The sequence below is a fragment of the Heterocephalus glaber genome, unplaced genomic scaffold (genome assembly GCF_053883595.1).
Source record: "Heterocephalus glaber isolate CG9 unplaced genomic scaffold, H.glaber_assembly_v1.0 deba00000809, whole genome shotgun sequence".
In the NCBI taxonomy this organism is placed as follows: domain Eukaryota; kingdom Metazoa; phylum Chordata; class Mammalia; order Rodentia; family Bathyergidae; genus Heterocephalus; species Heterocephalus glaber.
The window spans coordinates 9,134,541-9,147,900 of NW_028258163.1; the positions used below are offsets into that span (position 1 = coordinate 9,134,541).

The window sequence follows — 13,360 nt, forward strand, 5'->3', positions numbered from 1 at the left end:
ATTGCTGTGGGTTGGTAGATGAAGAGGATTTATCTTTTTTTTTTTTTTTGGTACTGGGGATCGAACTTGGGAACTTATGCTTGCGAGGGAGGCGCTGGAACCACTGAGCTAAATCCCCAGCCCAAAGAGAGAAACCTAGGCTTAGAATTTTTTTTTTTTGGTACCAGGGATCAAACTCCGGTCCTTGCGCTTGCGCAACAGTGAAACCACTGAGCTAAATCCCCAGCCTGAGGATTTAGATTTTACTGATTTAAAGTCAACAGGAAGTTGGGATTATTGAATGGCTCATTGACTGATTTCTTTTCCCTTCAAACATGTAAAAGGAACCTCAGTAAGGAATGACTGTTAGAGATAACTTCATTCCATAGAATGAAGTGTTAAAGTGTATTTATAACATATGGTAAGTTTAGTTTGACTACTCTTCAAGCAGTGAAACCTACATGGGCTTTGAAATTTTCTTTCTTTTTTACTATTTTGCTGATTATTTCTACTTTTAATGTTGCAGAGAGGTCTGATGAACTGGATAGCTACATGTATCAGACAGTGGGTCATCAAGCCATTGATTTATATGCGGAAGCGATGGCTCTTCCCCTCTACCGCAGAACCATAAGAGGAAGGAGCTTGGATACAGGGCGGGAATACACCAAATGTGAAGGTGATGAGGTTGAAGATCTGTATGAGCTTTTGAAACTTGTGAAGGTATGCAGAGCAACCAATTGCATTTTTAAAAATTTAGTGTATAATTTAGTAAATTTTATTTACTGAATTATTTAATAGTAAAGAATACAACTGTTGTGGTTCCACCGCCTGCCTCGTGAGCTAAGGACCCGAGTTTGATCCCTGGTACCAAAAAAAAAAAAAAGAATACAACTGTTGATATCCCAGCTAGTCTTTGAAAAGATATTTTATCTTTTGGGGGATAGGAAAACAATTATGCCTTTATATTAAAGAATGTTTTAAAGTAAGACTTTGGTATACTATAGTTTGGCATCCAAAGTTGTCAAATAATATTGTTCATTCAGTCATTTTTTTTTTTTTTGGTACTGGGGATTGAACTCAGGACTTGCGCTTGTGAGGCAGGTGGCAGAACCACTGAGCTAAATCCCTGGCCATCCAGTCATTTTTTTAACAAATATTTTTAAATGGCTGCTATATGCTTGGCCCATAGTGCTAAACACAGGGTGGGGCACTGACCAAATCAGATGAAGGTCTGTTCTGATGGAGGATACTTTCTAGAGGGAAGAAAAAGACACAATAAACAACAAAAAAAACCACACTTGATGTTGAAGAATATTAGAAAGATTGAAGTAGTGTCACGGTATAGAGCTTATATATCTAATAGGTACCACACTCAGTAAATGTTAATCAACAAAGGTGATTTTATGTTGAGCAATTATTTTCATTTTCACTGTTAGCCAGCTATTTGAATACAGTTTGGTATTCTTCTTCAATTTGAATTTTTACCCAATTGTCTATAGTCAATTCATTTAAGGTGTACTGTCGAGATAGGGAATTTAAGCCAGTATTTCTTAATATGTTTTCACAAGGAAAAAGAAGAAAGATATCTGTTCTTTCCTGTACCAAAGGACAGGGCACTTCATTTTCTCGCTTTTTTTTGTTTTTGTTTTTGGGGTTTTTTGGCTTTTTGAGACAGTCTCACCATGTAGTTCAGGCTGGTCTTGAACTCACTATGTAGCCCAGGTGGGCCTTGAACTTGTGGCGATCCTCCTGCTTTAGCCTTCCAAGTGCTGAGATTATAGGAGTGCACCACTATGCCTGGCTCATTTTCTTGCTTTTAAGAAAAGTTAGCCTTTTCAGAAGTTTTGTCATGAAACTGTATCATGAAAATTTCTTAGTCTTAAATCACTACATGCTGTTATATTTTGTATTTGATAGTAATCAAAGCTTAGTATCTATTCAGAATTTTGATTGAAAAATATATGAATCACTTAAATTCTTTTCAAGTTTGCTTGATAAATAGTTCTTATTTTATGTATCAGAACATTTTCATTTTTACTTAAACTGATAGGAAAAACACTTTTGTTTAGTTATAGATAGCATAAAAAGTAGGTATTTTTCAAAGGAAATGACAGCGACGATACATGCTAATTACAACTATTTTGATTATCTAGCAAGAACACAAGTCTGCTTTTCTTGGCTGTCTCTCCAGAATGGTGCCTTATGATCTCAATAGTGTTCACTTTAAAATATGAAATACTGAGTGTAAATCCTCCACTTTCAGGGTACAGAAAAACTTGACATTAAATTTTTAACATAAACTAATATTACAAAATGGTGGGACTCACACTAGATGTTCTTGGTTTTTTTGAAAATCACAACCCTGGTAACTTTAGAGAAGCTATGTAATAATAACAGCCCTCCAAGAAGGGAAAGGCTAATAAAATTACTAATCAACTTAATTAAAAATGGACAGATTAGTAGTAATTAAGAAATTTCCTTTTTCATCCATTGTGTTTGGAGAAATGGATCCTTTGCCATTATCTTTACAGTAACCATCAGTTATGACATAAATTCATGCTAATGTTAAATCTTGACAACTTCTGCTTTGAAATTTTATACATGATAATTATAACTGTAGTTTAAAGAGTGTTAGCAAGTTGTCTGGGACTAAATAGTTCCTTCTTTTCCTGTGTAGAAATATTAATTTACTATAAAATATTTTAAGGATATAAATATCAGAAATATATTGCTCTTATGGAAGAGATTGTATAACTTAGCTTTTATAGTTAAATCCATTTATGAAACACTGGTACAAAGACTCCAATAGAGCTCTTACATATTCTAATGAATGTGAATAACTGAGTAATTATGAAAAAAACTAATCTACAGAAGCTATAATTTTGTGAGTTAGTCTTCACTTGTTCTAAGAAAAGGGAAAAACTGCGTTTTTTAATTCTCTAAATGGTAGTGAAGTATTGTAAGCATTTAGATTTATTTTCATATTAAACATGTATTTATAATAGGTTGCTGTTTTTAGACTTTACATATTATCAGTCTTTTAATTTTGTTGCTCTCATAATTTTTGAGTAGGAGTTATATTTTGTAATGAATTCAATTTATTAGTTGCTGGAAATAAGTAGGAAAGTCTTGGAAGAATTTATGTAGAGTTGTAAGTTTACTATTTTGTAGAAATCATGGAAACTAATAGAAGTGTAATAAAGCTTTATGTGTCATAGATTACCAGGTGACTATGACAGGTAGAGATATATCTCAAGCTGTTGGCAAAATTCTGTGCTTTTTTTTGGAGGGGGGGGTCCTAGTCTTTCTTTACAATTTCATTATTAAATTATAAATTTGATTCTTGTCTAACTTAATTTGGCATGTAGATAACCTGTATTATTTTCTGAAAATATAGTAACACTGTAAATTGTTTCTTTTTTCTGTCTTTTTTTTTTTGGTACCAGAGATACAACTCAGGACCTTGCACTTGCCAGGAAAGGCAAGGCGCTACTGAGTTAGTTACATCCCCGGCCCATCTGTTTTTCTTTTTTTGGTACCAGGGATTAAACTTGTTTTTCTTTTTAAGTGACACAAAAATATAATAGTTATTATAAGATACATGTAAACATTATATTTTCTATAGAAAATACATTTAAGTATTAGCATATTTCTTACTGGGTTGGAGTTACTTCTTTCTGGATCTGATGATGCCTTTCTCTTGTTTATTCCAATTTCAGTGAAATCTTGGAGATGATGCTTTTAAACCTTTTATATCTGTAGTTCTCATTCTGCCCTTGCATTTTATTAAACTTACAATTTTAGGGTGAAAATCATGGGAAGCATTGCTCATGATCTTCTAGTATTTTGTTGGTGGGGTTTTTATTCCTTTTAGATGACTTGAATTTCTTTTCTGTTAACTTTTACGTTTGGGTCTTTATGCCTAGTATGCTAAAACGTCACAGTAATGCGATGCTGAACATTGAAGGGTGCTGCTTCTACATTCCTTCCACAACCTCCTATTAGGTAGTGGCAACCCCATGTCGTTCTTTCACTAATGGTTGAAGAATAAGCATGTAATCCAGGTGAAGAACACTTATAATGTAGCATTCTTCTGTCTATAATTATTGGGTCAGGAATAGTTTTGTTAACTTTTGTTGGTTGTAACAGAATGAAGGCTAAGATAACGGATGATGGACAGAAGATAAACTCTTTCTCTTGTGTAGAGAGATAATTTGCTCCTTTTGATTTTCTCTATTCCCCTCTTCTGATAATCTTACTGGTCAGATACTAGGCTTTGCAGATTAGATCTCCGTCTGCTTGTCTTTTCTCACATATTTTTAATCTTTGTGTCTTTTTGTTGTACATTCTGTGAGAATTTCTTTTTAAATCTCCCTACTTTGTTGAATTCTTTTTATTTTAGCAATTGTATTTTCAATAGCTAAGAACTTTTCTTGTTCGTTTCATATAATAACGTTTTTTTCTCTCTAGAGGCAACATCCCTACATCCTTCTTAAAATATAAATAAGAGAGTTTAAGCATTATCTTTTACTCACTGAAATTTTAGTGTTTTCTTCTCTTTTATATTGTAGACTTTCCTCAAATGTCGTTTGCCTGTACTGATGTGAGAGTAGAGAAAGTGGAAGATATGACTATGAATATTTTTGATTTTAGTTTTTCCAGCCTTGTATTTCACACTTGTTGCACCTAGAGTTCAGGATAGTTATACTTTGGTATTCATATGCTTTGAAACTCTATTTGATGCGAAAAGTTTGTCCTTGGACTCATCATTTGTTTGTTACTCTATGAGCAAGCGAGACGTTGTCAGTGTCAGTTGTCAGTTAGTTGCCTTGTGACTTTTTGCCTTTTCCAGTTGAAAAAATTTGTCTGGTACTTATCACTTTGGGTACTTGTCCTGCCTCCTGAAATCAATTAATAATGAGTACCAAGGTACCACTGTAGTATGGCTCAGTTTGTTTCCTAAGAAAAGAACACTTGTTTTTTTCCTGAATACAGCACATTACATCTTCCTGTGCTGATGTATCCATCATCATTCCTTCTTTATATCTTTCTGACTAAAGGAGTTAATTAAAACCCTTTAGCATTTGTGACTCCCTCCTGTTCTTGATTTTCAAGGATTATGCCTTTGTTTTCATTTTAAGAGAATCTCATAATCCTGAAACCTGTGTTAACATCATTCTAATGAAAAATATCTAATATTCTTTCCTAAATTGAATGTTCAGTTTCAGTTACTGTTTTCTAGGGTTGTGCCCTTCTGTGTGCCCTCAGCCAGTGCTATCCCTGACTACTTTATAGCCTGAGGGCTTGTCATATTCCATCCTTGCTCCAGAATTCCCTCTGTCCATATACCCCTGGACATGACAAATATCCAAGCCTAGCTATATCCCTGACCATACGAGCAAATGAAAAAAGCAAACAGACCACTGAGCTCTGTGTTGGAAATTGGCAGCAAGGGATGCAGAGTAGTCCTCTAGACTCAGTCCCAGGGCTTTCAGACTGAGCCCCCTTTGAAAACTACCTGGCTTTTTACCATAGAGAGTGGAATCTACAGGCTGAGCTCACTGCTGCTTAACTTCTTAGGTGGTCTGTGACTAGCTTGCACACTCTATTGACTGTCTCTCTTGACCTTCTCCACGCAGTCGTTCATGGCAGGTAAGGTGACTCCAGAGATTCTGAAATTCACTTGCTCTGTGACTTTGATTCCTGGAGAACTCAATCTTAAAATATTAACTCCTTCCAAAAATGGCTCCTATGTATGTGACTCCTGATTATAGCAGGTGCTACAGATTTCTTCTCCAGTACTATCCTGCCATGTAGAGACACTTTCAGTATAAATAAAGCCCCACACTGTATTTGCAGCTAATAATAACTGTAGGTTTTTCGTAGGCCTTGAGCTGTCGGTCCTTTGTTTAGTGCTGGGGCTGTTGGACCACTCTGGACTTACCTTGTGGTTGTGGAGTCAGGTCCTCCTTGGAAGCTGGGTTAGGGTTCCAGACTCCTTCATTCTTTTCTCTGCATAGTCTTCTGCTTCACAGTGAGTTCTGGCTTTCCTATTGGCTCTTAGTTGATTTCTGGAACTGTATTCTTTTTTGTTGTTGTTAATTGGTTGTTTTCTGGATATCTCAACTCCAGATGTTGGAGAGGCTATGATTTGCTGCTGGCTCCTATATTACCAACTTAATTTCTCTTCAGTCATCCTCTTCCAATTTTTGGTACTTTTCTTATATTCTTTTTCTTCTTAGGCATCTTACCTTACCATTGACCTTAAATTCTTTAAGTAATTTGAATAAATAATAAACAAATAATTATCTTTTTTTCTCTTCTTTTTTAAATGAAATATTTACTTTGAAAGAAAGGGTTACAAATGAGTCATTGGTTTTATTTGAAAATTAGACTTTAATTTGATATTTTTAGATAACGTCAGGTGTCACTTTCTATTCTTTGTATTGAATAGAATTTTTTTAGTTCTAAAGAACAGTTCTGTTCAATTATGTGTCAATCAGGGCCGGGGATTTAGCTCAGTGGTTTCACCACCTGCCTTGCAAGTGCAAGAACCCGAGTTCAATCCCCAGTACCAAAAAAAAAAAATCAATTATGTGTCAATTATTGACAATCTAAAACTAAATTTTGCACAATCCTTTCTTTTTTTTTTTGGTACTGGGGATCAAACTCAGATCCTTGTGCTTGTGAGGTAGGTGGTAGAACCACTGAGCTAAATCCCCAGCCCATAAAACTAAATTTTGCTTCAGTAAACTAAACTATAGGTTTAAATAACATAAAGTCTAATTTTTGTTTTTGTTTTTGTTTTTTCTTTGCTTCTCTAACCTCTCCTTTCTCTTCTTCTCAAGTCAGAACCTTTGTACTTAGAAGATGGTTCCCAGTTATATTCTTGGCTTAAATCTAGTATGTAATGTTCTAGCTTTCTTAAATCACTGAGAGGAATATCTAGTTATATTCCGTTGTCTCTCATTGGCCTGACTTGCATCATCCATGAGTCATTCATTGTTTCATAAAGATACTTCATTTGATTGGGCAGGCCTAGATCCTGTGTCATTCCTGGACTGAGAAGTAGTCCCAGTTATTGGGACTGCATTTTGTAAGAGTGAGGGAATGATGGATCTCCAAATATACATCTAGCTGTTGCTGGTAGTGGGGTGAACGGCAGCAAGGAGGGCAAAGAGCAACATGTTTCCTGAAAATTAATAGGTTTCAACTTTTTACAAGCTTGGGTCCCATCCTAGATCATTCTTTAATTGTCTCCCTGCATTTCTTCCTTCTTCTCTTTTGCCTTTTCTTCATTCATCCTTACCCTCTTCTTTCCCTCTTATCTTTTTCAAAAATTGTTGGCCACTGGGGCTGCAAGTAAGCTTATGTTCTGGACCTGTATAATCAGTTCCTCATGATTTCCCCCTCTTAATATTATAAAGATATGGTAAACCCAACAAGTTCAAAATGTACGTAGTCACTGTCTTCCTACATGAACTTGTTTCATTTCCTATATATTTTTTTTTTAGTTAAAAGCATCATTATTTACCCTCATTACCTAAGTCAAAACCTGGTCGTCATTACTAGACTTTTACTTTTTCGCAACCTCCACTTCCTCCTCAACCACTATCATTAGATCTCCGGAACCTGTGATAATACTTCTGTGACTTCTAAAGTCTGATGGCTTGATCACAATCTTGCTACTACTTTCCTTATGTATTGTGCAAGTCTCCTAAGTAGTCAGCTTCTCTTCAATATTGCCCTATGTTTCTTACAGCTTTTCTATACATTTTTGGCAGATGATCTGTACAAATGCTTAAATTGCTCACTCTTAAGGTAAAGTTCAAAAATAGCATTAATTATCTAATGCTGTGAGCAACAACATTGTTTCAATATATGATGAAATTGATAGGTTGATTTTTTTTTTTCCATCTAGAAACTTAAGTGAAATAGGCATCATAGTAAAAGTTTTCAAATTAAGTTATACTTTCAGTTTTGGTGATATAATCACTATTTGTGCTAAGAATAATTTCCCAACTGCAGACTATTTTATAAATATGCCAAGTGAACACTTTTTCAAAATATTTTGGTATCACTACTTTAGAAAACCTGCTCATGGTTAAAAAAAGCCTACTTTATGGATATCTTTTCACTTCACATCTTGAAGGAAAATACCTTAGATTATTGAGTGGCTTTCAAGCAAATCCAGAGGGTTTGGAATGGAAGAAACATGTACGATTGCCTTAAGATTTGCAGAGAAGACCCAGACATAGGGCTAATTAAACAGGCACGTAAGCCTGTACAGACTGCTCCTGCCTCTTCAATACTGGACAGCTTGCCTCAAGCCCTGTCAATTCCCAAGATTTTGGACATTAAACCTGATCCCTTGGCACAAAAAATGCTTTTCTAGTATTGACTCTGGACTCCAAACAGGAAGCATTGGCATTGAAACAGACCACTGTCATTTTTACTTGCAGGTGCAACTTTGTTGAGGCTGTGCCATGTCTGGTCTTTTCTGATGATAAAGTCAACCATGCATGAGGGATCACATGATGGGAGATCTGTTTGGAAATAAAATGTTGGACCATATTTGTCAATTATGATAGTTAAAAAACTTGTGTATTACATGTATAGTGTGTTCATCTATTGTATAGATTCCCCTGACAGACTAGAAAATGTTACTCCTTTAATTTGGCAAAACTCATTCTTCCTTCTCAACCCTGAACTTTATCCAATTGAACTTTATCCTACTGATTGTGTGTATAAATTGGCCCATGCACAAATATATTCTCTTTTCTTCTTTTCCTTAATACAGTGCCTTTATGAATTCATAAATTGCTTTTATGGCTCATATTTTTTTCTTCTACAATTGATAGATTTCTTTCTAATCATCTACTCTGTATTCTAAAGTGTGTTGAGTATTTTTTTTTCTTGGTGCTTTCTATACTCTGGGGATGTGTGTCCTATTGATTTTTATCTTTCTTGAATAAGCAACCATTTATTTTCAAAGGAACCTTATGGAGTCATGTTTCCTAAAACACTAGATATATATTACTATCCAACAGTCTTTTACTTCACTTTTAGATGTAGTTTATCCTGTCTGTGCTATGTTCTCAATTCAGTGACTGAGAACACTCACCAAGATTTGTAAGTATAAATTGCTTTAAACTTCATGCTTTTGGAGCACAGGACTTTATTGATAGCCACATAACAGTATGGTAGATCTTGAAATGATCTTGTTATGTCAGCTTTTCTTTTTAAATTGAGAATGTCTTCAGTTAGTAAACTCATCGTTCCAAAATTATAAAATAGTCATAGAACTAGTGATATTTTACACAAATATTTAGAGGTTTTTTGTTTTTGTTTTTTTTAAGAGAGTATTTAATAGTACTTATTCTGTTAGGTCCTGACATGAAAAAAAATTAAATATTAGGGATGTCCTATTTTTTTTACTATTTTGGTTAATTTTAACCAGTACTAATACCGTTTAGAGACTATTCTTACATCTTTTATTCAGCAAACATTAATTCAGTGCTTATAACATACCAGTACTGGAAAGTAAAAAGATGGAAAGGCATAGTTTCTGTCCTAACAGATCCTGAGGAAATAAGCCATATGCAAAGAGAAACCAACATAAGGCACATTTGCCATGAACGTGTGCTGTTAAAGGGATTTGGGGATTCAGAAGAGAAAATATTCACTGTGTTGAGGGGTCAGGATGATATCCTTGAAGGTTGTTTGAATTGGACAGAGGCAGGAATGATAGAAAGGCTAAAGAGAATGTTGCAAATCAAGGGCAGAGCTTAGTCAAAGTCATGGACGTGTGAAATTATGAGAGGTATTAGAGAAATAGAGAATGGTTTGATTTGGCTAGAGTACTGAGTGAGGAATAGTGGAAAATAAGTCTGTGGAGGTTGATTGAAACTAAAAAAGTATCTTAAATTTTAGATCCATTGTTTAGGCATTGGAAAGTCCCTAAAGCATTATTTTCCAAACTCAATTTAATGGGTCACAACCATTTTTTAAAGTGAAAGAATAAAATAAGAAATATAAAAATCCAACATACATAATAAGATTATTATTTTGTGTAACATTTGATATTTTTTCAACTTTAATTATATAGATTAATGGGATTTACTGTTATATTCCTATATGAACATGTGTTATGAGTCGGTCATATCCATCTTCCCTTCTACCTTCACCTTCCTGCTTTATACACCCTTCCAGTCCTTAGTAATCTCTCTATACTTTCACATTGGCTTATTTACTTATTTAATTTCCATATACCAAGGAGAATGAGGGATACTTGTATTTTTGGGTATTTCACTTAACATGATATCCTCCAGGTCCATCTGTTTTGTAATAAATGACAAGCTTTTATTGTTCTTCATAGCTGAGTAATACTCCATTGTGTGTGCATATTTGTGTAAATGTGTGCACCTATATGTATGTACATATATATATGTATTTTTTTTCCTTTATCCATTCATCTGTTTTGGGGGACTTAGGGTGATTCTATATGTTAGCAATTGTGAACAGTTTTGGAATCAACATGGGATGTGGAGGAGATATCTCTTTGGCATATTTATTTTATTTGTTTTGCATGTATACAAAGAAGTGGGCTAGCTGGATCATATAGAAGTTCTGTGTTAGCTTTTTGAAGAACTGCCACATTGTTGTACATAATAGCTGTGCTAGTGTCCATTTGCACCAACCATGAATAAGGGTCTCTTTATCTTTTTATCCATATCCTTGCCAGCATTTGTTACTTTTTTAGTTCTGGGGATTGAACCCAGCACCTTCCAAATGAGTTATATCCCCAGCTTTTTTAATTTTTATTTTTAAAATTTTGAGATAGTATCTCATTAAGTCATCAAGTTGCCTGGGCTGGGCTGGAACTTGTGATATCCTACCTTAGCCTTACACTGACTGGGCTTATGTGCATGAGCCACCATGCTAGGCTGTTACTTTTTTTTTTTTTTTATGATAGGCATTCTAACTGGAGTAAGTTGACACCTCCTTGTAATTTTGATTTGCATTTCTTTGATGGTTAATGATACTGAACACTTCATACATTTTTGGCCATTTGTCTTTCTTTTTTTGAGAAGTGTTTTCACATCATTTTAAAAATTCATTTAAAAATAATGTTGAGAACACCAAAACTGTTGTGGAAATCTCGGAAAGAAATACACAGAGACACAGAATTCGGATAAAATAATAAAATTTCTTCTCGTGAGCGGACGGGAATGCCAGAAACCAGTCTGGTCAATATCCGCGCCCTTTGTTCAGCATTTCCCTTTTTATATCCTTTTTAGCCAATATCTCATCCCTAGTTGTCTTTGATATGTAAGTACAATTCCAGTTCCTATTTACAAGTCCCAGACACAAGATAGGCCATATACATTGTAAATTCACCCTGGCATGGTAACTTTGTTAGGTTAATGAAGTTACTGGTAATCTTCACCTTAAACAAGGAGTTACAGGAAAAGCAAATCTTAAAAGAACACATTACTTATTTTGCTTCTACAACTACCTTAATATTCAATCTATTAAGTTATCTAAAACTTTTCCGCATCAAAACAACATACAAAACTCGATAACATTTTTAAAACAATAATGAGATTTCTGAGAGAACAAAATCATGAAAGCAATCTATTCACAATAGCTATTAAAAAGTACCTAGGAATAAATTTAACCAAAGAAGTAAAAGTCCTCAACAATGAGAATTATAAAACACTGATGAAAGAAACTAAAGACACACCCCCACACAGAAAAAAAAAGGAAAAAAACTCATCTTCATGAATTGGAAGAAATATTACTAAAATGCTCATACTACACAAAACAATCTACAGATTTAGTATAATTCCTCATTAATGTACCAATGGCATTCTTCACAGAACTAGAAAAAACAGTCCTAAAATGCATATGGAAGTACATCTCTTGATTAGCAAACGCAGTCTTAAGCAAAAAGAATAAAACCATCATGAAAATTAATTTCAAGACATACTATAAAGTCATAGTAACCCAAATAGCATGGTACTAACATAAAAATAGACATACAGAACAATGTAAACCTATACATCTAGAGTCACCAGATTGTTGACAAAGGCACCAAATATATATACTAAAGAAAGGACAGCCTCTTCAGTAGTGCTGCTCTAAGAGGATATCTATATGTCAAAGATAGAAACTTGACCCCTCTCTCTTACCCTGTGTAAAAATGAACTAAACCCCCCCCCCCTAAATATAAGGCTTGGAACTATGAAAGCATGAGAAGGAGACAAAACTTGATGGTATTTAAATAGTGATAAAAGTCCATATAAGATACCTGGTAAATGGACAGTTCTGTGGCTAATTTATATAGCTTTCACTAAGCAATATTGATAAAGTGAATTATGATAACTTTATATTATAAACATAGTGATCTTAAATTTTGAGCACTTTATCTCTATTGTTTGCTTAATCTGCTAATGTAGGATGGTATAGAACATGCTTCATGTCATTCTGAGTTCATTTAATTAAGATTAATCCTTAATAAATGTTGGGCTTGCTAAATATTTAACATTTTCTTTAGAGTTATGTGAAGTATACATCACCTAGAATAGTTTATTTCTTAAAAGCATCTAGTGTGGATTCATAGAAAGAAACAAAATGTATATTAATGCGTTTTAACATAGTAATAAGTTGCAGAGATGAGTTTCAAATTATTTTTTTAATTACACAAAAATTATTTACTTGTAAATCAAGCAAAATATAGTCTTAAGTTCCTTTTGGCCATCATGTCAGATTGACATTGGCTTTAGGCTTGTAAATTAGTTGAACTCATATTCTACTTGTGTTCTGTCTTCAGTGTTTTATCCTCTATAATTTATCCTACAAATTACTGTGAGGCTTATGTTTCTAAATCATAGATCTAGTCATATTTCTCTCTTCAACAGAAATCCACATTGCTTGTCATTGATCTGTGGGGAGCTCTGCAGTGTGATGTATGAAGTAAATCTTCCATCTTTGTCTAGATTCCTGTCCCTGGAACCTGTGTTTCACCTGTACGAGACTATTGTCAGAACTCATTTTCTCGCACATAGTCCATGTCTTCTTCCATATAGTGCTATGTTTTAGTCAGAAATAACCTTTCCATTTTTAACTCCTTTTATATAACACATTGGTGACGAAAGTATGGCACACCTGCCACAGTGGGCTGTTTGTGTCATTGAAAGCTCTAAAAGGTTTTCCACCACTGATAATAGCATCTCCTTCTTGTTAACTTCCTATTCACCTCATTAAATGTATTATATTCATTACTGGAAACTTCATGTAATATTTTAGTGCCCTTCTTAAAAATTTTTCTATTTTATTTATACATGTTTGCAGTTCATGTAGTTTATAGTCGTCTTGA

At 34.2% G+C, this 13,360-nt stretch overlaps 1 protein-coding gene across 3 annotated transcripts in view; it reads left to right on the top strand.

Annotated features, from left to right (window-relative positions):
* Positions 1-13,360, top strand: part of Dph6 (diphthamine biosynthesis 6) — a 213,321-nt gene that overhangs the window by 5,683 nt on the left and 194,278 nt on the right. For all 3 annotated transcript variants that reach the window (XM_004861510.4, XM_087207529.1, XM_013078458.3), the window contains exon 3: positions 506-699. In XM_004861510.4, the coding sequence (XP_004861567.1) occupies positions 506-699 (194 nt within the window). The remainder of the gene's footprint in view (positions 1-505; positions 700-13,360) is intronic.